Source organism: Parasteatoda tepidariorum, chromosome 1 (assembly GCF_982258835.1).
Source record: "Parasteatoda tepidariorum strain Cologne lab strain chromosome 1, Ptep-v5.0, whole genome shotgun sequence".
NCBI classification, from domain to species: domain Eukaryota; kingdom Metazoa; phylum Arthropoda; class Arachnida; order Araneae; family Theridiidae; genus Parasteatoda; species Parasteatoda tepidariorum.
The window spans coordinates 67,999,610-68,026,477 of NC_141755.1; the positions used below are offsets into that span (position 1 = coordinate 67,999,610).

The 26,868-nt window shown below is 26.9% G+C and overlaps 1 protein-coding gene across 1 annotated transcript in view; it reads left to right on the plus strand.

Annotated features, from left to right (window-relative positions):
- The first annotated feature begins 802 nt into the window (after positions 1 to 802).
- The window catches only part of LOC107456536 (uncharacterized), a 138,454-nt gene continuing 112,388 nt past the window's right edge, over positions 803 to 26,868 (plus strand). Inside the window, exon 1 of the mRNA XM_016074417.4 lies at positions 803 to 3,040. Coding sequence (XP_015929903.1) covers positions 1,284 to 2,984 — 1,701 coding nt within the window. The 5' untranslated portion in view covers positions 803 to 1,283 and the 3' untranslated portion in view covers positions 2,985 to 3,040. The remainder of the gene's footprint in view (positions 3,041 to 26,868) is intronic.

Consider the following 26,868-nt stretch of genomic DNA (forward strand, 5'->3'; position numbering starts at 1 on the left):
TGTCAGAAATTAGTAGGTAGAGAATATAAAGGGTTAATAAAGAAAATATTCATTTCAGGGGAGCTACTTTTATATTGAAAATTTAATTGAGACTACAATATATTTTTGAACAAATGCTGTCGAAATTTCTGTTTTGTTCTTATCTGAAATTATTAGGTAGGGAATATAAAGGGTTAATAAGCAAAACATTCATTTTAGTTATTGGAACTATGTTGGAAATTTAATTGAGATAACTTTTTTGCCTTGAAGAAATTCCATCGAAATTTCTGTTTTGTTCTTATCTGAATTTACTAGTAGTAAGGAAAGAAATAATGAAAGATGCCAGAAAATGGAATAAAAGAAACCGAGTAGTCTCGGCGATTACTCAAAAAATCCGTTACTCTTCTCTTTCTCTTCAGCACACCTGTAAGTAAGCAAACAAAAAGTGTGGAAAAAGAATCGGAACAAACAACATAAAACAGTTCTCATCTTCCAAGGAAAAACAGAATTCGGAAAACAGGGTGCTCCAGCAGTCCTCTTCCTCCCCCCCTTTAATCTACCAGATTGAATTACTGGCTCACACGTCGTCCTTCCGATATACCTCCTTATCTACTTCAACCAGGGGAGGAGAACTCATGGTTTAAGGGGGGGTGAGAGAATGTGTAAGGTGCTCGACACCCCCCTTTCCTTTCTATCTACTACCGTCAATTAAATACCGCATCGCGAAAAGCCAGAGGCAAGAGCATCTTTGAGTGTATTCGACTTCTCCGCCCGGCTGGCTGTTCATTGGTTGATAGAGAACGAAGGGGGAGGGGTCGTTCGAACAACAAGAGGAATGAACACGGTGCGGTGGCAAATTTTCGAAGCATCGACGAGTAGAGGGCTTTATTCCCTGGCTAACTTAAAAAGCCGGTTCGGGATTTTTCAATTTTGACTGGTAAGGGGGGGAAAGCAGTTCTCGCGACCCCACCCACACATTCTCTTCACTTCCCCTTTGGCTTTATGATCTTCTCGGTTTCGCTTCATCTTGCTTTCTCCCTCGTTTCTCCACCACCCTCTTCTCCATCCAGTTTTCCAACTTCCTTCTGAAGACGAAGTATAGGAGAGCAACGCTTGAACGGGTACGCACATGCGGCGTGGAGCGGCACAACTTCGATTTTGGTTGCCTGCCAGAGAGTTGGGTTTTCCGCTGCGGAAGGAGATTTTGTTCTGGATTTAAACTCTAGCCGCTCGTCTCTAATCAGACTGTGGAAAAAAGTGAATTTGTTTATCCTCCCACCATCAGGATTGTGTAGCCATACGCAATGCACCCCCTTTACGGTGAACATCATGGCTACTATCGTTACGACGGCTACCCAGGCATGGGGATGAGCCCCGCCGCAGGTAACGGAGTGATGGCGCCCTACGCGGCAGGGCAGCAGCAAGCAGTGGAGAGGTACGGAGCCACCGCCGTAGTCAGACCTTCCCCATACGCCGCCGCCCCTTACGCCCCGGCCGTCCACCAGACTACTACACAACCCTCCAAGGATATGGTGAAGCCACCTTATTCTTATATAGCTTTAATCACCATGGCTATACAAAATTCACCCGAAAAGAAAATAACTCTAAATGGCATATATCAATTCATTATCGATCGTTTCCCGTTTTATCGGGAAAACAAGCAAGGATGGCAAAACTCCATCCGTCACAATCTTAGCCTCAATGACTGCTTTGTGAAAGTGCCACGTGATGATAAAAAACCAGGAAAAGGTAGCTACTGGACTCTGGATCCGGATAGTGTGAATATGTTTGACAACGGCAGTTATTTGCGTAGGCGGAGGCGATTCAAAAAGAAAGATTCTATAAGAGATAAAGATGAGAATCCCTTGAAAAAACAACAGAGCACGTCGAAGCGGGATGAGCTGAGTAAAGAAGGTGCTCTAGCGGAACCCACCGCTGGTAATCTTGCAATGAAAACAAACTCCAACGCCTCTAATAACAACATTGTGGATGGAATATCCACTGCTTCGACTCGCAACGACCGCCATTCCACCTCTCCACCACGCACAGGCAGCCATCATTTACCTTGCACCTTGACTCCTAAGGTGGAGCCTATGGACGATGAATTGATGGACCATAGACACAACAATCCACTTTTCAATCCTTCCTGTATGCAAAGATTGGTTTTATCAGGTGATTGTAAATACGATAGATTGAAAGCAAGTCCATCCATGCAAAATAACATGAGTCCAGCTACTTCATCGTCGTATGTTGACTCTTCTGTAGTCGATGGTGCATCCATATCGAGCTTTTCCGTGGATTTGTTAGTTAGAGATCCAAGAGCTCAATCTCCAGTTTCTCATATGTCAGATTCAATTATAAATAGTTTATCATCACGATCTGGCATTAACTCAACTCATCGATCCTGCTCTAGCACCAATGGACTTAACACTTTATCATATGGCTCACGCACTAATTTTCCTTGTTCAGCTCTTACCTTACCCCCCTGTTCTGCATCTCCAACAGCACCAAATGTTGGTTACAATTGCTCTGTATCTCCCACTTGTGGTTATGAAAGGGACAATGGTAGAAGTAGTGTAGTATCAAGGCCAGGAACTCGTGCTGGATCTAGTAATAGCAGCAGTAGTGGACTAAATGTAGGCATGACTTCTTCTATGGAAGATACAGCACCATATAATATACCTAGCGGCCATGGTGGTTTGAGCATGCCTGGCTCTCCTCAGCATTTACCATACATGAACAGAAATGTTGCTTCTTCGTCCAGTACAACTGCATCAGGTTGGAATTATCCAATTCAAAATAATTCATCAGATTGCTCGTTATACACAGATTCAAATGGAAACTTTGTTGTGAGAGATATCTTTGATGGGCAACGTCTTGTGCCATCATCTTCTTCTACTGTGACAAATCCCAGCTGCCAAATGAACTTTGGCGTCGGAACTTCATCTGGTTATAACCATCGGACAGCTTCAACAGTATATGGTTATGACTATTCTCGATTTTGAATTGAACTTCAAATCAATTCACAGGAATTGAGAAGTTGAAGATGCTTCTTTCTCCGGTAAGAAAAGACTTTTCATTTCCAAACAAAACTTTAAATGTTTGAACTTTTGAAGTGCAATAATTCATATCAGTATAAATGTGCTTAAATTAAAGAGACTTTGTATTACTACTTTAATTATATTTTTAAGCATAACAAAAAAACAATTTTAAATAATAAATCATTATTATTCATTCTTAAAATTGATAGTTATTAAATTATGAATAATTTTTTTGTGATATTCCAAATGACTAATTATTTTGAGTTTGTTATGATTATTAAATGTATAATATTGAGTTTGAGACTTTTGTCTTCTTTCGACGTTAGAAGTTTTAAACATGTAATTAATCACAGAATTCAACGTTGAATTGTAAAAAATGTAAAAAATAATGTGTTGTATAGAAGAAAAAAAATAAACCCGTTTTTTTAAAACAATTGTTTCATACATTTTACTAGTCATTAAGCCTCCAAGTCACATTTCACTAAACACAAAATATCAATTACTGATTACGAAATAACATTCATCCATTAGAATGTTAATTTTGCTCCACAATAATATTTCATAGAAACTTTTAATTATCTTGAAATGAAGCGCATTTTTGTTCTTAAAATTTGTCAATATATTGTTTGTTAACTTTATTTGTTTTTCAATAGATATAGAGTATATTTCAATCAAAAAAAACTATGCACTTTCTAATTTATTTATAATAACGCATTTTTTGCATTAATAAGCCAATTAATTAGGTTGAAATGAAAATTCTTAACTACACTTACTTTTTTAGTTTTGAAATCTATTGTAATGGCATTTTATTTAATGATAAATAACTTTTATTTAATTGCTAATTATTTCTGTTATTGTTCGGAAAACAGTATACGATGGTCATTAACTTACAATTTATTAATGATGAAGTTATTATCAACATAAATTTATAATATAAATAGCTCTTACATCTGTTATTGTACTTTTGATAATATTCGTTTATTATTTGTTTACCTTTTATTAATTAGGAAGTTATCAAAATAAATTTAGAATATAAATAAGAATTTTTAGCTAATGTTAATTATCATTGATAAACTAGTTTATCAGTAAGGTAGTTTTTTAAATTATATATTCTTTAATTTCTCATACAAAGTTTTTTGTTGCATCATTTTTTGTTCTCGTTAAGCTTTCATAATAAACTTTTTGAGTGTAACGTTACATTTGAAAATCTTTATTAATATTTTATTTTCGAATGTTTCCAATATTTCGAAAAATATGTCGTCGTCGCTTTTTCTTAAACATATTTTTCCCGAAAAGTTTAACAACATTTGTTAACAGCAATAGCGTTATTTCGTTACCATACTGTAAGACTTTTTTTTGTATTTATTTAATTTTTTTAATAAATTGTTCAAAGCTGAGGTTAGTTAATTTTCACAATTTCTTTACCAAAAAATAGTTGTTATACTCTAAGAAAATAGAAATTTTCTCTAATCTAATTTCAGTACTAAGCTTTGCAGCTACATTATTAAATTATACTTTTACAATTAATAAGATATGCACCACTTTTAAGCATAATCGTAACTCACTTTGGTTTACCTTCCTTTGTTTGAAAGCCTTTGTGTACATTTTCAGCTTTGAAAAATCGTCTTAAGTGTCTGTTAAGTGAAAAAAAATGTATTTTGTAAATATTAAAGAAATTTTACTGCTTCTCTTCGATTCATGAAGCATTTTTCTTCTCTTTTTTAAGTAAAAAAATTAATTTTTTGCCGTATAATCATTTAAATAACATTTACTACTGATTATTTAAAATTTTAAAGCAAATTTAGCGATTTTTATTTTATTTTATTTATTTGATTTATTTTGAAATGAAAAATTTAATCATGTCTTTTTGATCTATGAAATAATTAAATTTTTATAATTATTTGTGAAAAAAATTTGGTTTCTAGAAAAATAGAGCTTGTTAAATATTTTAAGCTCTCAAATAATTATTTCCATTATATATGTCATGAAAATTCTCTTCATATGGAACAAAATTTCATGTATTTTACGAACCTTTGAATTTAATTAATGAGAGTCTTTTTGCTTGGGGTGAAAAACATTAGAATTCACGAGTTTTTGGATTTATAACATGAGAGAATTTTTGCTACAAATGAGAAAATTTAGATTGCAATAGGTTTTGTATTTAATTAATAAGAGTCTTGTTTCTAAGAATTAAAAACATTAGAATTCGCGAGTTTTTAGATTAAAAAAAATAAGAGCAATTCTGTGAAAAATGAGAAAATTTAGATTGCAAGAAGTTTTAAATTTAATGTGTAGGAGTCCTTTTGTTTGGAACTGGAATCAATAAATTTAAAGAGGCTTGGAATTAAAGTGTTGGATTTAACTGAGATTTGTATTTAATAAGAGTCATTTTTTGCTCAGAATGGAAATAATAGATTTTATAAGACTTTAAATTTGAAAAATTGAAGTATTTTCGTTGAAATTGGAAGTATTAGATTTCAGACATTTTAAATTTAAGAAGAAAGAGTATTTTTACTTGGAATGGAAATTGAAAGCTTTTACAAGAATTTGTATTTGAAAAAAAATCACTGTACTTTTGCTCGGAGTGCGAAGTAATAGGTTTTACGAGGTTAAAAGTTTAAAAATAAAACTTATTCTTCTTGAAAAAGAATCTTGAATATTAGTTTTCCTATTGCTAGAAATTTAATTAGGCAAAGGTCTTTTCAGTTCGAAATTATATTTAAGACTACATTGATAGGGTTACTTTTTCATTTTTCTTGATCACTAATTATTTTAAAATTACTAAATTAATAATTAAATACTAAATTAAAACTAGTTGAGAAATATTTACAGAAATTAATGCCATTGTAGTTTTTTCTTTAAATAAGTTAAATTATTTTCCAGAATTTGGAGGAATTTTCTTCCAAATATATAATTTCAGAAATAAATTAATTTTGCTACTTTCAAGTGAATTACTTAAATAAATTTCATTAAAAACATGGAATTTCGATTTTTAAACAGAAAATTTTCTATTATTTATATTTTTAAAATTAAGTCTTAATATGTAATCATTTTTTAAATTTAATGCAGGACTACTCATTTCTTTTGCTAGTTTATTTATTTTATGAGAAATCATTGTTATTTCTTAAATATTGAATTTTCTACTGTAATAAAGATCCATACGTAATATCCCTTCAATTTTGTCATAAAAGTGCCACTGTAAAAAATTTTCAAGCATCAGTTTTATATATTTATTTTATATAATTCATCAATTTGTACTCTTTTTTAGGTCTTTGTTTTTTCAAAAAGTGTAAATTAAAATGTAGTATATATCACATTTAAATGATAACCGTATTCGAAAATTACAAAGGGTGCATTCTCAAAACAAGGTACCAGACGTACAGAAAATTTTATCTGATTCACATACCTAATTGAAAGTTTTCTCAGAACTAATGTAAATTCTGTTAAAATATCATTTTCGTAATGGCATTTTTAGTTTTTCATTAATTAAAGATGCCACCATTAATTGTTTCCACCATTTTGTTAAAAATTTGAATAAAAAACTCTACTCGCTGTGAAAACTACATGAGTGATGAAAGTGTTAATTGAAAGATAATATCAGTGATAAAACTGATAATAAAAGTGAAATAACTGAAAAAGATTCCGCTATTTTGTTAAAAATTTGAATAAAAAATTCTACTCGCTATGAAAACTACATGAGTGATAAAAGTGTTAATTTGAAAGATAATATCAGTGATAAAACTGATAATAAAAGTGAAATAACTGAAAAATTGCAGCGCATGCCACTTTTAGGAATCTCTAAACGAATTTTTCTACTAATACTTGAATTTAGTTTTTTGTAATAAATTTTATAGACAAAATAACTTTGTTACTTTGTTAGGACTTGAGATTTAGGGAAATTTGGATAAAAATTTATGTAGCGACTTTTATTTGTTTTTATTTATATCTTTTTAAAAATAATTAGGTATGATTGCTATTTAATTTTAAAATAAAACATTCCATTTTGCAATTGTGAATTATCTACTAATTTTCATTTTAGGTATCGTATCTAATAGGCTCATGTTTGAAACATACTCTTAAATTACGTTTGTTTTCATTTTTCATAACTGCATTATACTCTCTCAGAAAACTACCACAATTGACGATTCAGCAAACCTCGAGCTATATTTTGTTAGTTTTGAAAATAATTTCAGCACGAAATCACTAGATTTGTGACTAAACGTGAACTCTGAAATATATGACGAAAATGTTTCCTTAACTCGAAACCTCATCGTAGAGCATTGTGGGTAATTGATAACTAGAATGACGAAACTAGAATGAAGACTAAATAAAATGAAGAAAATAAACTTTTGAAACAAGCCAACTGGTTTATTTGATGGTCAAGAAATTGGCCTCGTACGAGGAAAGTCTCGGGATCGAATCCCGATTAGGGCATGGGTGTAATTTGTCTCTGTATTATATCTGCCTTTCTTGTGTTGTTAGGGCGACATTGATCTACCTATGTCTTGTGCACGATAAAGTGGTTATTAGAAAAGTTAGGGCAATATTAGTTTTTTTGGTAAAAAATAGAATGACGAAATATTTTTTTAAAAATTGGACGCAGTTTATTTCCTCGAATAAGTAATAATAGTTATTTCGTCATTTTGACGAAAAACTCGGAATGACCAGGAAACAGTTTCGTCAAAAATGAAGAAAGTTTCGTGATATTTGAGTATCCATTTCCTACAGTGTAGTTTCGTATCTAATTAAATACAGAGAAAAAAATACTATACATAGTTATGGTATTAATAAGTGATAATAGTTATTTCGTCATTTTGACGAAAAATTCGGAAGGACTAGGAAATAGTTTCGTCGAAAATGAAGAAAGTTTCGTGATATTTGAGTATCCATTTCTTACAGTGTAGTTTCGTATCTAATTAAATATAGAGAAAAAAAATACTATATATAGTTATCTCCATTATAGGACTGATATAAATATCTTTCTTTTTTTAATTTTTTTTTATTTGAGTGTTGAATGCACAAGTCGAGATGTGCACTTTTTACTTCTCACTCGCACTCTGTTATCAGAATGAGTTTTTAATTTTGTTAATGACATACATGTCATCAGGTTAGTCTTGAGCATCTATCCTCCTTGTAACGATAATGGTAATGCGATATGAATTGAATTGAATTACAACTCCCCCACCTTCTCACATCGGATGAGGATTTGTGGAGGAGTTGCTGACATAATTGCGATAAGGAATCCGCTTCAAAAAGATGTCTCTGATAAATTTTGTCAGTTTTCAGTGGAAATCAAACGATCACTGTAACATCTGGTTCTGTGGAAATCACCCTGACTAATAGTGATATGTAAGGGATCTATCAGATTCGGAAATAGCGATCAACAATGAAGTTTTTGGAAATATTTTTTATAACATTTTGATTCGTTACGCTTAAGAGTTTCTTTGGAAAACTAAGTTTTTTTTTAGCACCGGAATGTAATAAAAAGAACAAGAATGTATTGATCAAAATATTCTTTATAGCATATTGACTCTTAAGATTTTCATTGAAAAAAGTTTTTTTTCTTTTTTTCAACATTAGCATGAAATGCAAACGACATAATTAGAATGTATTAATTAGAATATTTTTGATAGCATTTTGAATCGTTATGTTTAAGATTTTTTTAAGAAAAATATTTTGTTAATCCAGAGATGGAATAAAAACAACATTTTTAGAATGTATTGATCATAATTTTTTTAAATAACATTTTGATTCGTTACGCTTTAAAGTTAGTTATTTCTCTTAATATTGGTATGAAATAAGCAAAGGCGTAATTAGAATGTATCGATCAGTATATTTTTGAAGCTATTGATTCGTTACGCTTGAAAGGAGAACGGTCATATAGTATACGGGATCAAAGCATGCGTTGGAATCAAAATACATTTGCTAAATCAAACTATTCATCGGTATTACAATGCATGTTGGTATCGAAAGATATTTTGAGATCAAAATATGGCACAGAATACGTTAGATTAAACATGAATTTATTTAAAATAAAACTTTTCTTTATACATAAAGCATTTTATAGTTTTCTTTTCTAGGATTATATAATTAAAATGCCAAATGAGTTCAAATTTTACAGAATATGTATTTAATATAAGCAAAAAATCTGCAACAATCTAAAAATTTTCCAATGCATATAAAATATATGTTGGAAACAAAATATATACTGGATTCAAAACGAATTTGGGATTAAATGTAAATTTATTTAAAATAAGCTTTATCTTAAGAGCAATTTTTTTAGCAATTAGATAAAACTTAAATTAGGAAAATTGGTCAAGTTGAAATAAATTATGTTAGATTAATGTGGTTCTATACTATAAATGAATTTTAGAGATAAAAAGATGTTTGTTATGGAGTAATTTCATTTTTTTTTGTGTTACTGTATAAGAATATTTTGCTTTAAAATTGGAAAGTAACAAAACTAAACATAAAATAAATTTAGGTCATGCTTTAGTTATTTTTTGTTCGTATTTAGAAAATTAACATAACATGTAAATCTATACAAAAATTGTTGATTATTGTATTGTAGATGATGAGAAAATTCATATTACGCATGGATTACGCATGGCATAATTTACGCATGGAAAACGCATCTTGAAATTTAAGCAACTTGAAAGCAAGCATTTTGTTTTGAAAAAGTAGGAATTAAAATAGTATTTTTAAATGGAATAATAATAAGTATATGTTTCGCAAAATAAATAAATAAAAATAGAAATTGGACGAATAGCTACCAAAATATTTAGGGAAGAGGGATCAAAAATATTTTTTCTAAAAAATAAATAAACAAGAAAGAAAATAGAAAAGTAGATGAATAATTTCAAATGTACAGAGAAGGTTTTAAAATATAATTTCCCGGAAAGATTGAGGTGTGATTTTTATTAGTTACACAAGACTCTATTGATTATGGTAATTCCTCCCACTCGGAAAATATTTTTAAGGTATTGCTTTTCATATTATATGCTTCCAGAAAGGCAAAAGAATATTTTGAAAAACCTTACGCCTATTTCCTCATGAACAATGAATGTGAAATAAATTTTATGTCATCTAAAATGTTTATAAGTTATTTCCCAATTCTTTTAATTCGCAAGACTTCTTTGCAAATAAATTTGGGTAAAGCTCTAACAGTCGTATCTAATGAGCACATTAGTAAAACTTCTTAAAATATTGAAATTTCACTAATTTATTAATTTTTAATAAATAAACCAAAGAACTTTGAAGTTAATTTGTCATGTGTACGATTCTGTACAGTAAAGTCAAGTATGAATTCATAATACCAAATGTATTTCAACATAAAATAAAGTTATTCGTAGAAATTTTATTTTCAACTTTAATTTAAATCAATTTTTTCCATGTATATTTCGTGTTTTAACTTACAATTTAGCACCGATAAGTTGAACTAGTTATTATGAGTTAGTTACCTATAATTGTGAAAGACTTTGCTTTAATGAGCAGTATTATAATAACAACAGTAAAATTACTGTTTAGTTGTAGAAAGGTTTTATTCCTATGAAACGCAACTTCTTGTTTGCATCATCTAAAATTTCTTCCCAGAAGTAAATTCCAGTGAAAAGTTTGTTTGTTTGCAAACTTTGGTTCAAATTTATAAAAATATGGTCGTGAATGCTATTGTCTTTTTTTGCTTTTCTGCTTTCAAGATGTAAATAAAGAAAAAAATTAAGGAAATAAGGAAAGGAAAAATAATTTTAGTAAACATTGCTTTGTTAGTATTTTTTTCTAATGACATAAAAGAAGGACCATAAAATTTCCATTGTTCAGTTAAAATGTCTTCTTAAAACAGTTTATTGTAATTTTTGATACCCAAGAAACAAATGTTTATAATAAATTAATGCTACGTTAATGCTCATGCAGTTAATAGATTTCCTTGAATTTGTGATTTGCTGTGAATGTTAATTACAATTTGACAATATTGAGAAAAGAAAAAAAAGCAAGTTGTTACGAAACTAGACAGAACCGTTTTTCTTTTACGTGTTTATTTATTGATTTTCGGCATGAATACTAAATTGAAAAAATAAATAAATAAATGCAAGTTGCAGTTAAGCTAGGTAACATCAAAGAAATGAAATAAATCTTTCCATATAGGGTATAAAAACTTGCAACTTTGATTTTTAAAAAAATCTAAATTGTTGTGAGGTCACGTTTAAAGGAGTTTACATTGCTTTGATATCAAGTATCCTGAAAAGTTCCTTTTTTTGTTTTTGAAATAATTTCAGAGTTGACTAAAAGGCTTTTGTTAGCATCAGGAGATCAAAGTATGTTTATTTGTAATAAAATTCATAATGATGATGCTTTTGAAACTTTTGTTTAAATATTTAATGGCACTCAATTCCTCAAATACTTAGTAAATCCGAAATGCTACTGAAAATTATATAAAGTTAACTGCTAAAGTAAAACTAAATTGTTACGTATATGTCAAATGCAATTCGATTTGAGATTGATTTTCTAAAAAAAGGCAGTGCCAAAAAAAATAATATTTTGTCTATCAGTAACGCAGTCTTGTGTTACTGATACGCATAAGCGATTCTGGATGACTTTGAAATATTAGTATTTTATTTTATGGAACCGGCATTGAATAGCTGACTATTCTAAATCGTTTACGACTATCAATGTTCATCTCCGTAGCCTTGTTATTTTGAACCCTACACAGAAGAGAAGGGAACTCCTGATCAAGCGTTGGGGCAAACTAGTCTTAGTACAGGACTTTTTGAATGGAACTAAACCACATTTGCATTACAGGGAGAGTAAAACCACGAAAGCATTCCACGGTTAGCCTGTCGGCAAGGAGATTCTGATCCGCTATTCGTGTACCAATGAGGGTATTTAACGTCAACAAAGTGGTCGATGCAAGCCGGTTGTAGAATTCGTCTGCACCAGCTACCACTGGGATTCGAACCTGGGACACCTCATTGGGAGGTAAACGTTCTATCTTCAGAGCCACTACGGTTCAAATTAAAGACTTTTATGGCACACTTTATTCTATTTCGTGAAACATACCTGCACACTGCAGTAGTTTTTCAGTTGAATATTCGAAAAGCTGATTTGCTCCGTGAAAAAGCTAACGTGTCATATTCCACTATCGTAAATATCAAATACAATTGAATTTACCTTTTTAAAACATAATATCTTATTGTTACAAATAGATTTATGATAAAGAATATACAGATAATAATCGAGTGAAGGTCAAACTATAGATTAGAAAAAAAAATTACTAAATTTCAATATACTGAAAAAAGAAAACAAAAATATTGGTGTTTTGGTATGTTGTCTACTTCGATAGAAGGGGAATTGCGACCGGAGGAAACAATGTCGACAAAAGGCGACATATATTTGTTATATATAGTATAGAATTTCTTCGCAAATTTTCGCATATTGATCTAAGCACACTGCAGTAAACTGTATGGCTTTATGCAAAAATACTTGTTTGTTAAAAAGCAAAATAAAAAGAAGTTTTAAAGGTAGAAAAATGATTACATTATTTGCTTTCAAATGGCCAATCTAGACTTTTTTTATTTATAATTTTCAATAATAGTAGACATGTTACGAATAAATAAGGATATTCAATATTTTTAATACTCACTTAAGATTTACTTTATTTTTACGAACTGATAATGAGCTGCAATGTAAAAATGAGAGTAATGTGGGTACATAATTGTAGGACAAGTAAGGGCATATAAGTAGTTGGATATTTAAATTAATTCGCTAAGTAATTTACTAACTTTTTAGGTTATTTATTTATTAAAAATATTAAATTTGTAAATAATTTAATATATTCGTAATTTTTCCACATTTTTTTAATAAATTCAATAAATTCGCGTGAAAGGAAAATTTAAGATGAACTAATGCTTTAAAGCAATGTATTTTTAGATTATAACTAGTTCTACTTCGATTTCAGTTGTTTCTTTCTTAGTATGAAATAATAAATTAAATCATTAATGTTAAGACTTTTCCCTACTTATTTCATCTCCAGGGGCAAGTTTGAACAAAAACTCTCTTTGAATAAAAAATTATTAGAAAATTGTGCTCTTAACTAGTTTATATAATATTGAAAATAAAGATGTAAGTACTATTATATTTAATAAAAAATAAATACAAATATTCTTAATTGTATGAAAAACTTATTAAATAAGTATCAAATAATAAATCTAAATTAAATGAGAAAAATCATAATTTTACATTCATTTAACAATTTATAATATTAATTATTATTAAGTATTAATTATTAAATATTAATAAATATAATTAAAAAATTATTGAATATTAATTATTTAAGTATTATGCTTATAATTCCATATAATATAGCTTTTTTTACTGGAAAACTTGTAAAATCTTTTGAATTTAGCACTTTTATGTAATAATATACAGTTGAAATAAAAGAAATATTAAGCGATGAAGAAATTAAAAAAAAAAAAAAAATGGCAGTACAATTTTCTTATTGCTGTTGAAAAACACGATTTTTGATGGACATAAATGTTTTTGTTCATTTTTTTATTGTTTGATTGCTCATAGAAACTTACATATAAATAATTTCAATTGTAGTTAGTAATTTACTATTTATTAACTTCACTTGCCTTCAATTATTAAAAATTTATAGTGAAAACTTTATTTATAGGTATGCTATACCTTTGAGCTTTAACTAGAAGTCAAAATTTCAAAATATTAAGTATTTTCAATTTTACTGCTTGAATGTGCATTAATTTTTGATGGAAGGGTATAAAACTTTTCAGAATTAATAAATTCCTCAAAAAAGCTAAACTTATGCTACGTAATTTAAAAATTTCATTAAATAAAAAATATAAAATTTGATTAGAAAATTATTCGTAATTATTTGGAAAATTTTAAAAAGTTTTGTAGTTATTGAAATAAATGCATTGAAATTCTTGTCACATCTTATAACTATACGAGTTTGAATTTGAATGTTTTTTAATTTTCAAATTTTGATTAGTTTTATATTCTGAATGCGTTAGAATTTAAATATTCGTTATATAATAATGATAAATACGCCATGCCATTCTACGACACAGGGAGATCACGCAAACTATGGTGTAAACACAGAAAATTAGTATAGTGTAGTATTTGTAAAATAGCTCTAATTAAATAAAGAAAAATAAATCTGACACCAGGCGAAATTCTATAAAATTTTCCATTTTCAATAATTTTTTTCCGAAAATAGAGAATAACTGTAATCATTAAATTAAAAAAAGTAAAGCGAATATGATGACACACTTCTATATTCTTTACTTCTTGCTTATTTATATTCACTGGTTTACCTTCTGGTATTTAATGAGTCTCTATTTTAACCCATGACCCCTTGGGATGCGCTAATTATTGAAATGATTTCCCGCTCTTCTTCCTTATTTGTAGAGAACGAAAGAGAAATTATGATCTCTATGTATTTAATGAACCTGCAGGTGTCAACACTTCTTAGTTACTTCTCTATTAAAAATTTTTTTTTCATGCTATCTTGTTTGATATACGGTTTTATTTTGCGTTGAAAGAGCTCCATTCATTTTTTTAACACATTGCTTTGTTCAAAAAAAGAAGCAAAATCTGTTCAATTCAAAATCTGGTTGAGTTCATTACTTTTGTTTGTCTAACGTGTATTTCAATCAAAAATTTATGAAATAATTTATCGAATTCATTAACATTACATCTAATTTATCGTTGTTATTCGTAACATCTTATTTAAATGTTAGTAAATAATTATATATTTAAATGTCGTCCAAATAGAATATATTGCATACACATTCATTAAATTTTGGAAAATATTTAGGCTTACTCTGCTTTGTGACAATAATACAAAAATGTATAGTTTTTTTAAAAATTATAATTAATTAACTGTATTTCATTAATAGAATTTCATTAACAAAACTACATTCTTTATCAATGCAATTTTTTTAATTTGATGTAAATTAGGTTCCATTTTGAGTTGAAAGTGTCTCAAAAGCCTCTCAATTTACTCATGTCTACTCAATCTACATGAAAGTTTACTATTTTATTTTTTTAGTACTTTGCTTTGTTCAATAAATGAAGAAAAATCTATTTAAATACATTTAAGTTCAATTCTTCCGAGTGTTTGATGTATATATTTTTATCAAAAATTCATAACATAAAAATTCATAACATTAATCAAATTCATAAACATAACATCATAGTTATCATTCATCACATAATATATACATTATTCATAACTTAACATCATAGTTAAATAGCAGTAAATAATTATTTCTTTTAAATGTCATCTAAATATGTACATCATGGATTTCTTACTTTTTATGGTCCTTGTCACAGTAAAAAAAATTTTGTAATTTTATTAATTTTTAAATTCTAATTTTGCAATTTTATGGGAACTAAATTTTTAATTTGCAAATAAAAAATTAAATTAATAACTTGTACTTTATTAATAAAATTACATTTAGTAGTGTAATTTGTTTTTGAAATTCGGTGTAAGTAATGGTTTCAATTTGGGTTGAAAGAGTTATATTTATATTTTTTTTTAGCGCATTCCTTTGTTCAGCAAATAGAAAAAACATTTGTTCCAATATATTTGAGTTTATTACTTCTGTGGGTTTGACGTATAATTTAATTAAAATATTATGAAATAATTTAAAAAGGTGAAAAAAGTAAAGCAATAGTAATAAAAGTTTTCATAGTACAATATCATAGTAAAATGTCAATAAATATCTTTTTTAAATGTCTTACAATCAGAAAGTACCGCCTGCCTTTTTATGATTAAATTTGTAAGAATATTTAGGATATTTCTGCTCTGTGGTAATAGTTTTAAATAAATTCATAGCTTTTTATTTTATACAAAAAAAAAGAATCTTAATTTTTTATTTTTAAATTCTATAATCTGGGTAGAGTCGCGGTGCCTTAAGCGATAGAGTGTTCGTTTCCCAATGAGGTAACCCAGGTTGAAATCCCAGCAGTGATTGAAAGGTACGAATTCTGCTCCCTGTTCACACCGACAATAGTGCTGTCGTAAAATAACCCCAATGGTAGACGGATCAGGCTTAGAATCCCTTTGCCATTGGGCTAACCCTGGAAGGTATCTCAGTATTATGCAAACGAGGTTAGTTCCATCAGGAAAGTCCTCCACGAAAGCTAGGTTGTTCCTCGGTTTGATCCAGGAGTTCCCTTGTCCCTTAAAATTTCAATTCCATGGGTTATAAATTGATAATAAACTTAAAATTGTGCCAGCTGCTTAACAATGATTATAAAATAAAATATAATCTGCACAAAAAATGTTTTAGATTTCTTCAAAGATGAAAACATCCTTATAATAAATAACATATTAGTTGTAGCGGGAATGTAAAAGTAATTGGTTGAGATTTTACTTTCTATCTCTTTTTTTCCTTCTTTATCGTAAAATAACCCCGTATTATACCGTTATTAATTCATATATATATATATATATATATATATATATATATATATATATATATATATATATATATATATATATATATATATATATATATATATATATATATATATATATATATATATATATATATATATATATATATATATATATATATATATATATATATATATATATATATATATATATATATATATATATATATATATATATATATATATATATATATATATATATATATATATATTATTTTTGTTGTCATTTGTTAAAATAAAGTAGTTGCAGGTGTTTGTTATTTTCTCAAACTGTTTCAAATTACAACATTGATCAAAAGTTACAAAAATATAGAAAAATATATAAAAATATTAAATTGTTCAAACATTAAAAATCCACAGCCTTTTTAAAATTTCATGCAAAATTTTCATCAAAAAAATTTTTGTTTGTGCTTAAAATTTCTTCGAACTCTTTCAAGAAAAAAAAAAAAAAAGCTTTTTTTAAGTAAGTTTGAAAGTATCTTTTAGATTAAAGGCGAGTCCTCGTTTTACTACTTTTACTGTTTATTCATTTCAATCTGATAGCTTTTTTTCTCGGATTTCACTATTCCTTGCCTTAAGTAAACAAATCCGTAAGCTCTATTTCCGTTTTACTTTCTGGTTGGTATATCTTAATGCTAAAATAAAATTAATCTATTTATTAAAATATTTAATGTGTTTCTCTGAATTCGGAGTTCGATTTCAAAATATATATTTTGTTTTGGTTTTAGATAAAATAAAATGCATGTATATAAATGAAAGTAAAACAATATAATGAATAAGAGTTAAATACAATCAATATCTTACTGTTCAAACTGGATTCACACAAGCTAATGGATAGAGATTTTGAAATGAGATTTTAAAAAAAAAATTAATTAAACAAATAATAAATGATGATGAATGCACTTATGCGATTTAACCAAATCAGAAGTTCAAAATTTTGATTTCTCGGAGTTTATTTCTCAAATGTTGATTCTGTTGAACCGCTCTGCCAATAAACAACAATTTTTTTCACGATTTATTTTATTTACTTCTTCTTTCATTTTATTATTGCTTAAAATATCTTTCTTCTTATCTAATAATGATGGAAAATTGTTATTTTTTTAAAAAATTAATCAAATAATTACATGACTAGAGGATAGATTTTTGGTTTGATTATTGTTGATTGAAATTAGCACAAATGTAAACAAGCTACGCATTATAAATAGCTGTTCTCTTTGAATAGTTATTTAATGTATTTTCTTCAAATATCTTATCCATATAATAGAATTTTAAATCTGTTTATAAATTTAGGATTCTGTGAAGTAAAGGAAATCTGCCTTACGAATTATCAATCGAATAACATTGCTAATGTTATTCGAATTCAGTGCCTATGTTTTCCATTAAGAAAGAAACTTTTTTTAATAGATTATTTTTCAATCAGTTTTTAATAATTAACTTTTTGCTATTTGTCATTAAAAATAATTTTTATAGTTTATCTATAAACTTAGCAATTAATACTATTTCACTTTTCTTACTATCCAGTAGTAAAAGTATTTGAGTTGTTTATTTTAAATTTAAAAATTAATATAAGAAATATATGTTGAAATCGAAATTATTTGTGAAGATGATGTTTGGTTAGAATATCGTTCATTTTTAGTTTTGAATAAATGTAAGCAAGTTATGTATTTAAATAGTTATGTACTTATAATAGTTGTATAGCAAGCGATTTATTTAAAATTACTTTAAATTGCTTACTCATAGAATGTTTATTAAATTAGGTTTGAATTCTTGACTAAAAATGTAGTAAAATAAATAAAAATTCACACATATTGCAGGCAAAGAAAAAAAATATGAACAAAACCACCAGAATATGGTAAAATTGACCGTGTTTCTGTCACAATGGGAAGACCAAAATGCTTGTTATTTCAACCTAAGCAATTTGGTAATGATCTTAGTAAAATTATCTATAAAAACCGTTTTTATAATATGCGATGAAATTTGGTATTCGTGGTAAAATTTGGTAATTTTCTAAGGATATATATTATCTCAGAATAAATATTATCTAAGAATATATATTATCATGATATCTAAGAATATATATTATAATAGCCATGCATTCGGTCAAATTTATTTTTTAGTTATGTATTTTATACTAAATATGTAGTTATACGAAATAGAATTTTAAAAACTAAACTTTTCAGTAATGCATTACCATAGTTTAAATACTGCATATTTTAGTTTTATTAAAACAAAATTATAGTGTATTTTTTCCCTACAATACGGTACTTTTTTTAGATTTTTTTGTCGTGCGAAATTTACTAAGGTTTTTTCAACTTGCCTTTTGTATGTCTGAGTTTTCAGGTCATGCTCGTGGTTGCAAGCAAAATTAGCAAAAATGATGAGTGGCTATAAAGGGTTTTGTTGCTAAGTACGACGCATTTTTGACTCGTTTTATTAGCAATGAAAATATACTTTTAGATTCCAAATAATTTTTTAAGCCTAGACTATAAGAACTTTTACTATTTTGAAGATTTTTAAGGCGGACATAAGCGTCAAACAAGCCTAATACACGCGTCTTTTGACTAAGTCTTTTATGGAGCGTATGTATTGAAATAGATAATTTATGCACATTTTATGTGTTGTTTTTTAAATTCAATGTTTAACCTAAAATTAACGTATGTAGATTTAGAAACTTTATACAAAGAATTTTACGAACACTGTTTTTTAGTTGAAATTTTTTCCTACCGTAACAATTTTGAAATTGGAATGAAGAATTAAAACTCTTATTGCAATGCTGTATAAAGCAAAATACAATTAAAACTCTTATTGTAATTGTATTTTGTTTTAGTAAACATAAAAAAGTTAATTGAAAATTCGAAATTTTGTTTTTAACTCTTATGAATGATATTAGGTTAACTTTGAATTTAATGAGTTTAAATCTGCTGCTTCATCTTTTTTTAGACAATTTTAACAGATAATATTGATAGCATTGACAAAAACTTGAAAATTATTTTCTTTTATTATAAATTATTTTTCAGGATATATTTATACTTAGTTTTTTAAAGATATATTAAAGGTTTGTCTTAATAAATATATCCTGTAGTACGCCTATGAAATATTTTATAGAATTTGGTCTTTTAATAATATTTTTACATTTTCTCTTATAGTAATTTATTCTTTAGTACTATTGTTTTTATAGCTGAGTAGTTAATAATTTTTTAAAAATAATTTCTCGACAATAATTTTTTAAATATAGGATTCAATTTATGTATTCTTTAATTTATATAAATTACCTGTTACAAAACTGTGTCATACCTAGTGATGACACGTTTATTTACTTTCTTAATCGAATATGGAAAAAAAAATTCTGGAGTAATTATCGTACTGTATGGTAATGAAATTTCTGATTAAACAAAAAGCCCTAATCCGGGGAATAAAATCCAAAATATGCGGTATTTAAGCCATTCATTTAATAATTTTTCCATTCATATGTTAACAGTTTACCGGAAGATCTGTTTTTCAAAACTATAGTTCTTTTTACCTCACAAATAGTAAGAGATACAAAACCGAAAAGTAAATTTAACCAAATAAATGGCTTTTATGCTATGATTTTTGAAATTAAAATTTTGTATTCGCCATAACAGTTAAAGGAATTTGCGGGACTTGTAAGACCCCTATGTTATAAAACTCCTAGGAAAAACTTTATCTCAATACCTATAGAATTCTTATTTGTGTTGCTTTAGTAACCAAATCTGGGTTTTGAAATTGATTTAACCCCTCGTTTATTGTTTTTGTAAGAAAGTCTGTGTTTCTTATCTGTCGTTCTGTCCATATCTTGACCACAGTTTAGCTTATCTCCATCCTAGTTCTATGTGTATGTAATGGAGCTTAAGCTCAAAGCTTCAACGAGATGTCAGCAAATTTGAAAGGCGAGGGAGACCATGGCACCACACCCCAGAAGAAATGTCGGGATCACAGACGGGGGTCGCTTCCTACGGGATCATTTTACGTAAAGAAAATAAGATTCCCGTGGGAATAAAAGGGGTCAGGTTATATTTGGAGAAGTTTTTGTTCCATGGAACATTAAAAGCGAAAAAAAAAAATGATAATTATTGGGAAAAAAATTAACAGCATGAAATAATTTTTCTGGCTCTATCTGTCACATAGAGAGTAAGAGGATATTATGAATTTTATAACGAATTACACTAAAGCACAGTTTATAAGTCATTTCATTGTAGTCCCACTACAATCTTAATTTTTTCTATGTTAAAATATGATGGAAAACTAAATTTTTGCTGTTAATTTTTAAAAAATTCTTTGCCTAACTACTAAAATTATGTTGACATTGTTCAAAATATTAGAATTAAATATTTAAATATTAACTTATATATACTTATCATCTATTATATTAACTATATCTTGCATTTTAACTTATATCAATGTTAACTTAGATAAATAATATATAATATTAACTTATTATTAACTTATATTTAAATATTAACTTATATATATTTATCATCTATTATATTAACTTATATCAATGTTAACTTAGATATAAATAATATAAAATATTAACTTATTATTAACTTATATTTAAATATAATGTATTTAAATATATTTATTTCTGGTTACATGTTAAAATAAAATGAAATTTTTAAACTCAACGCAGATATGCTAAGTACAAAATATGCATTATTAAGACATTAAGTTTGTCACGAAATTATGGAGCCTTAATCTCCATGACTCCCTTGGCCTACAATGTGGGATGCTCTGTTCTTATTCACAACAAAAGTAAAGTTGATATCATTTTTTCTAATGAAATTACTATAATTGAACAATATATTTTTGAAAAAATTATTTTATAAAAATATTAAAATTAACTTATTTATATTATTGATTTTTAAGACTTGTGTCATCGTTAAATATATTTAGAAAAAAATTAAAATATTTGAAAAGTACACTAAGACAAAATATCGGTTTTGAGTAACTTTAGTTAAGACTGAAAGCACAGAAAAACTCTTTCGTTTTGGTATTCGAGCATTCATATTATTTAAGTAATTTGTTTCATAATTGAATACATTAGTTAATGTGATTACTTAATTACTCATTATTTTTAGATTGATCTTAGGATTCCATACAAATTTTATATCCTGCTCCAATAACTTATTTCAATTTCTGACATATGTTCATTTATAAACTATTTGTTTTATTATGTGTCTAAATTTTGTATAAATTACTTGCTTTAATTAAGGAACTAATAATTTTTAGTTCTTAAACCTAAGTTTACTGATTATTATTAATTTATGAGACATTTTCTAAGCAATTATTAGGGGTTAGGAAAGTTACTATTAGAGGTTAAGAAAGTTTTATTAGAGGTTTGGAAGTAAATAAAAATGCTCCTACCTCTTTAAAATTAAGGTAAAGCTATACGTTATTCATTTAAATATATCGGTATCTATTAATATAAATATGTGCTTTGCGAATCTGAAATAAAGTTTACTTGGACACGTTATTTTTTTATAATTATTTTTTTTGTTAAGATATTTAATGAAAACAAAAAGTACTTGAATTTTGAGTTATAGTGTTAAAAACAATACAAAAATAATAAAATTTGTTACTAAATTGCATTTTTTTATTACTAGGAGAATGAATGCATTGCAATATGAATGAGTTTAATTAAACTGAAAAGATTAACAATCATAGGATTTTTGATTTTTTTAAACTTGAAAATTTATTTATCAATTTGTAAAAATTACTTTTTAATAATCTAAGGAATAGAGTTTTTAAAGCACTAATATGCATTAAACTTATTCACTTTTCTGTTACATATGGAAATATGAAATAATATTAATCTGTATTTTTTTTCCATTTTTAATATTATGTATTTTAGCAACTTTTCAATCTTTTATTTCATTTTATTGTTGATGGAAATACTATTTCGCATCTTTTTTTAACAGCAGAACTATTCTAAACTAGCGTTAGGAAAATTTTACATTTCTATTTCAAAGGTGAATTTTTAAAATTAAACTAACCTTCAATTTGCACACATTGTATACAGTACTATACAATAATTATATTATTTCTTCATTTAGAACACTCCCTACTTACTCATTGTTGTTATACGTTATGTACTGAAGAATTCGTGAATTTTGCAGAAATTTCTAAAATATTTTCTTCAGAAAAACTTTAAACTCCTAAACTTTTAAATGTTTGCGATAAAACGCGATTTTATCATTGAAGCAGGGAGCTTTAAATCTTGTATGATATGATATGAAATAAATTCTAAATTGTATTAGCTACTGAATTTAACAAAAATATCTGGATTTTAACTGTACATTAAGTAATGATGTTCTATTATCCTTTCAAATACTAAGCCTTAAAAATTTTCTAAAATCTGTTTTATGTAAACTAAAATCTGTTTTTCTAAAATCTGCTTTTTCACTCTAAATTTGAATTCTTTAAATATTGATTTTGTAACTGAAACACGGAGCTTTGAAAACTTGCATGAATTGAAGTGAAATTAATTTCTCTATTGTATTAGTAACTGAACTATAAAATACTTATACTTTCCATACATTGTATAGTTAAGTATCGTGTATCGGTACCCTTTGGGTACACATTTTGGAATATTATGCTCTAAATAATTATAAAACCTATATCAGTGAAATTTCAATTTTCACTCTAAAGATAAATTTTTAAAACAATCTAAATTTGAATTCATATTTGTACTGAGATATGTTTTTAGCATATTAATTGGAGGTCTACAAACTTGCATGACATAAAGTATTTATATTTATCTCTATTTTTTCGCTATCAAACTTTATATCTATATCCTGGTAATTGCTGAATATTTTGTATTTACGTATCATTACCTTTTCGAGTATTATGCATCTCTTATTAAATATTATACCTACTTAAGGAGAATAAAATATGATAAAATTGCCGCTCTGTATAGTTAGGGCATTTACGGTAAAATATTATTTAATTCTGGTTAATGAAACCAAAATATACGGTATTTAAACCATTCATTTGGTAATTTGGTAATAACTATTTCAAATTTCGATTTTCAAAATGACAAATCTTATTTTCTTACATTTAGCTAAAAACGCAAAACTTTTAAGATAAATTGATAAATAAAGTAAATTGAATAGAAGCTTTTAGAAGAGAATTTAATTTTTTGCAATTAAGTAGAAGCACATAGAAGCTTTTTATGCCCTGCTCTACACCTCTCTACCTTTACGGTTATGAAACAGTTTTCATTTAGTATGGTTATAAAACAATGAATACAAAACTTTTAATTTTTTTAACCACTTACAAATAGCATGGTTTCAAAATCGAAAAGATGAAATTTAACTAGACCAGATAGCTACGTTTTCGGTCATGAGACTCACAGTTTAGCCCTCTCAGCTATAATGTGCATGCAGCTGCAAGTAAATAAGTGGTTTCATTAGGTGGGCTTAGTAGGTGTGATGAAATTCGGATTGTTTAACCGTATTAGGTGAAAGCAGTTAATAAACAATTTTTCTCGCAGTTAACAGTTTTATAACAGTTATTAATTTGAATGTTTTGTTTTAATATGGTAAAATAACAATGAAATAAATTGTTATTTAACTGTTTTTTAAGAGAAATTTTTAATAGTGTAAGGTATCATGATAAAATTGACAAATTTTCCACATTTACTAAATTTTTTCAAATATCATAAGACTATATTTTATTGTTAATTTCACTGAAATCATTACTAAAGCGTCTAGGTATAAATTACCGAGGTTTTCGGCTCCAAATTATGTTCTCAGTATGATATTTTACGTAAAGTAGCGATATAAAATTGTAGAAGTCACTGTAGAGTAAAATTGCATCCTTGTTAAACACTTACTCACTCACTCACTCCAAAAAAAAAAAAAAAAAAAGGAGAGAACAATAATAAGCATTTTGAAAGTTTTCTAGGACATTTTATGTCGGATATCTTAAATATCGGATATTTTTCATTTCAAGATAATTTTTCAGATTTCGCTCTTAATGCATTACTTTATCTAAGGAAAGACGATGCAAAAAATACCAAATATTACTACGAATTAAAATACTATAATTTTCATTAGGTAGTATTATTTTTCAAATTTATGCCTAAATAATATAAATTAAATTTTTTATCAACATTGAATATTTTTCAATTCTAAGTTGCTTTTCTGCTTCTTTAATTGGAAATATTACTATATAAAAAGCAATACAGAAAATGATAATAGCATTTTGAAAGTGCCATGAGCTCTAATTTAAAATTCTACACTTGGAGTGTGTTTAAAAAAAGCGTTATTCTTAATTTTACCTCAGGGTCTAAAGTATAAAGTGTTGAAAATGAATTCTTACACATTTTATTTTAAAATAAATTTTAAAAGAAGCTTTTCTCTAATTTCAAGTTTGTTTTGGGAAAGAGCTAGAAATAACGGAAGGGCTGCTTGTTCTTGAAATAAAACAAAAGAACTTTTCTTATATAGGACAGGTGTTTCTAATTTCTAGGCAGCTTATTTAAAAAGCTTCAAACATTTAGCTTTGTTTTCTGTGTATCTTACAGCTGTTGTCACCTGCCGAATATCCGAGTGCAGTTGTTGCAAGTCAGGAATGGCTAATCGCACTGTAAAGTTGCCAGTTACAATAAAAGTTCTTGCTTTCTCTGTTTGTATTTCGATTTTTCCCCTTTAGTCACGTGGATTGAAGTCACGTGATTGTTTTTTTAGAAAGTGTCATAACGTAAATATTTTCTTAGTTACTTCCGAACTCTTAAAATAAATAATTTTCTGCTGTTTTTAAATGATAAGTAAATCGGTAATAACATCTAACAACTGTGTCTAGTCCCGATCTTTTTTAAAAAATGTTTATTTTCATTCTTTCAGCTGAGTTGTAAGTTAGCGCCGTCTTAAAAAAAAGGAAAGAAATAACGAATTTAAAGATTTTTTTATATTTCTTGTTTCTTATATTCCTGTTTTTAATCTCCCTATCTAATAGGAATAGCTAGTAACTAACTAACTGCTTTGTTTCCAACAATGCAATATATATATATATATATATATATATATATATATATATATATATATATATATATATATATATATATATATTTATATATATATATATATATATATATATATATATATATATATATATATATATATATATATATATATATATATATATATATATATATATATATATATATATATATATATATATATATATATATATATATATATATATATATATATATATATATATATATATATATTAATTTTTTTTTCCCTCGTTTCATCTTGTCTTTTGTTACAGATTATGAATTTATGCGTCGTATTCTTTATTAAATATTATACGTTTCTGCGAAATTTCATTTTGAAAATTTCAGAAACAAACAACTAAATTCGCATTTCTGTAAATTTATTTAGATTATATTAACAATTCAAAAGTTTTTGTTATTATTATTTCCATACAATAAAATATTTAATTCAATTAAATTATGTTTACTTCTCAATGTTAGATAATATGCATTGATGTATCTTCTTTTATGTTAGATTTACCTCTTCTATGCATTTTATTTTCCATCCGGCATTTCTCATTTATCAAGACTAGTCAGTTCTAGTCTTGTAAGAGCACCATTAATGTATATAATTGTATTTTTACGAAAACAGAATGATTTTTTAATAGTTTACATTAACTCATATATTCCTAATAGCTGTTATAAATTCCTGCTTGATGAACTAAGTCAAATATATTGCAATTAGGCAGCATTTTATAGTAAATGATAAAATAAAATGCAATAAAATGCTGTGTTAAACTGAAATAATCCGTTTGGACTTGTTTAGAATGAAAGCCAATTCAAAAATCCTTTATAAATCATTCATTTGATATCAAATAATAATGTCTTAATTCTAATATAGTAAACTTGTTGAATCATTCTCTAAATGTTTTTTAATAAAAGTCACAGTTGTTCACTATATCCACAACTAATATTAAAACTTTTAAATTTACCAAAAATAAATAAAAATATTGCTTATTTCGATTTGGTATGGTATGTAATAATATGCTATTGCAAAATGTATTAGAATTAAAGTAGTTATTTTACTGTTATTAACCTGACAGTAATCATTAATACTTGTAGTTTAATATTCAACTAAATAAATACAATTAAATAGTTTTGTTATTTGATTATTTTATATTTATCACTATTTAGGCTAAGATATTATTTATCGTACAGTTATAATTTATACGAATTACCATTATAAATAAATTTACTTCTTTTAAATTGCTTTGTAAGTATTATTTGTCAATCAAATTTAGTTTATAACTTTGCACAGTATTTAGAAAAATCATAGGTTTAATAGATTATCAGTAATCATAAGAAATTTTACAA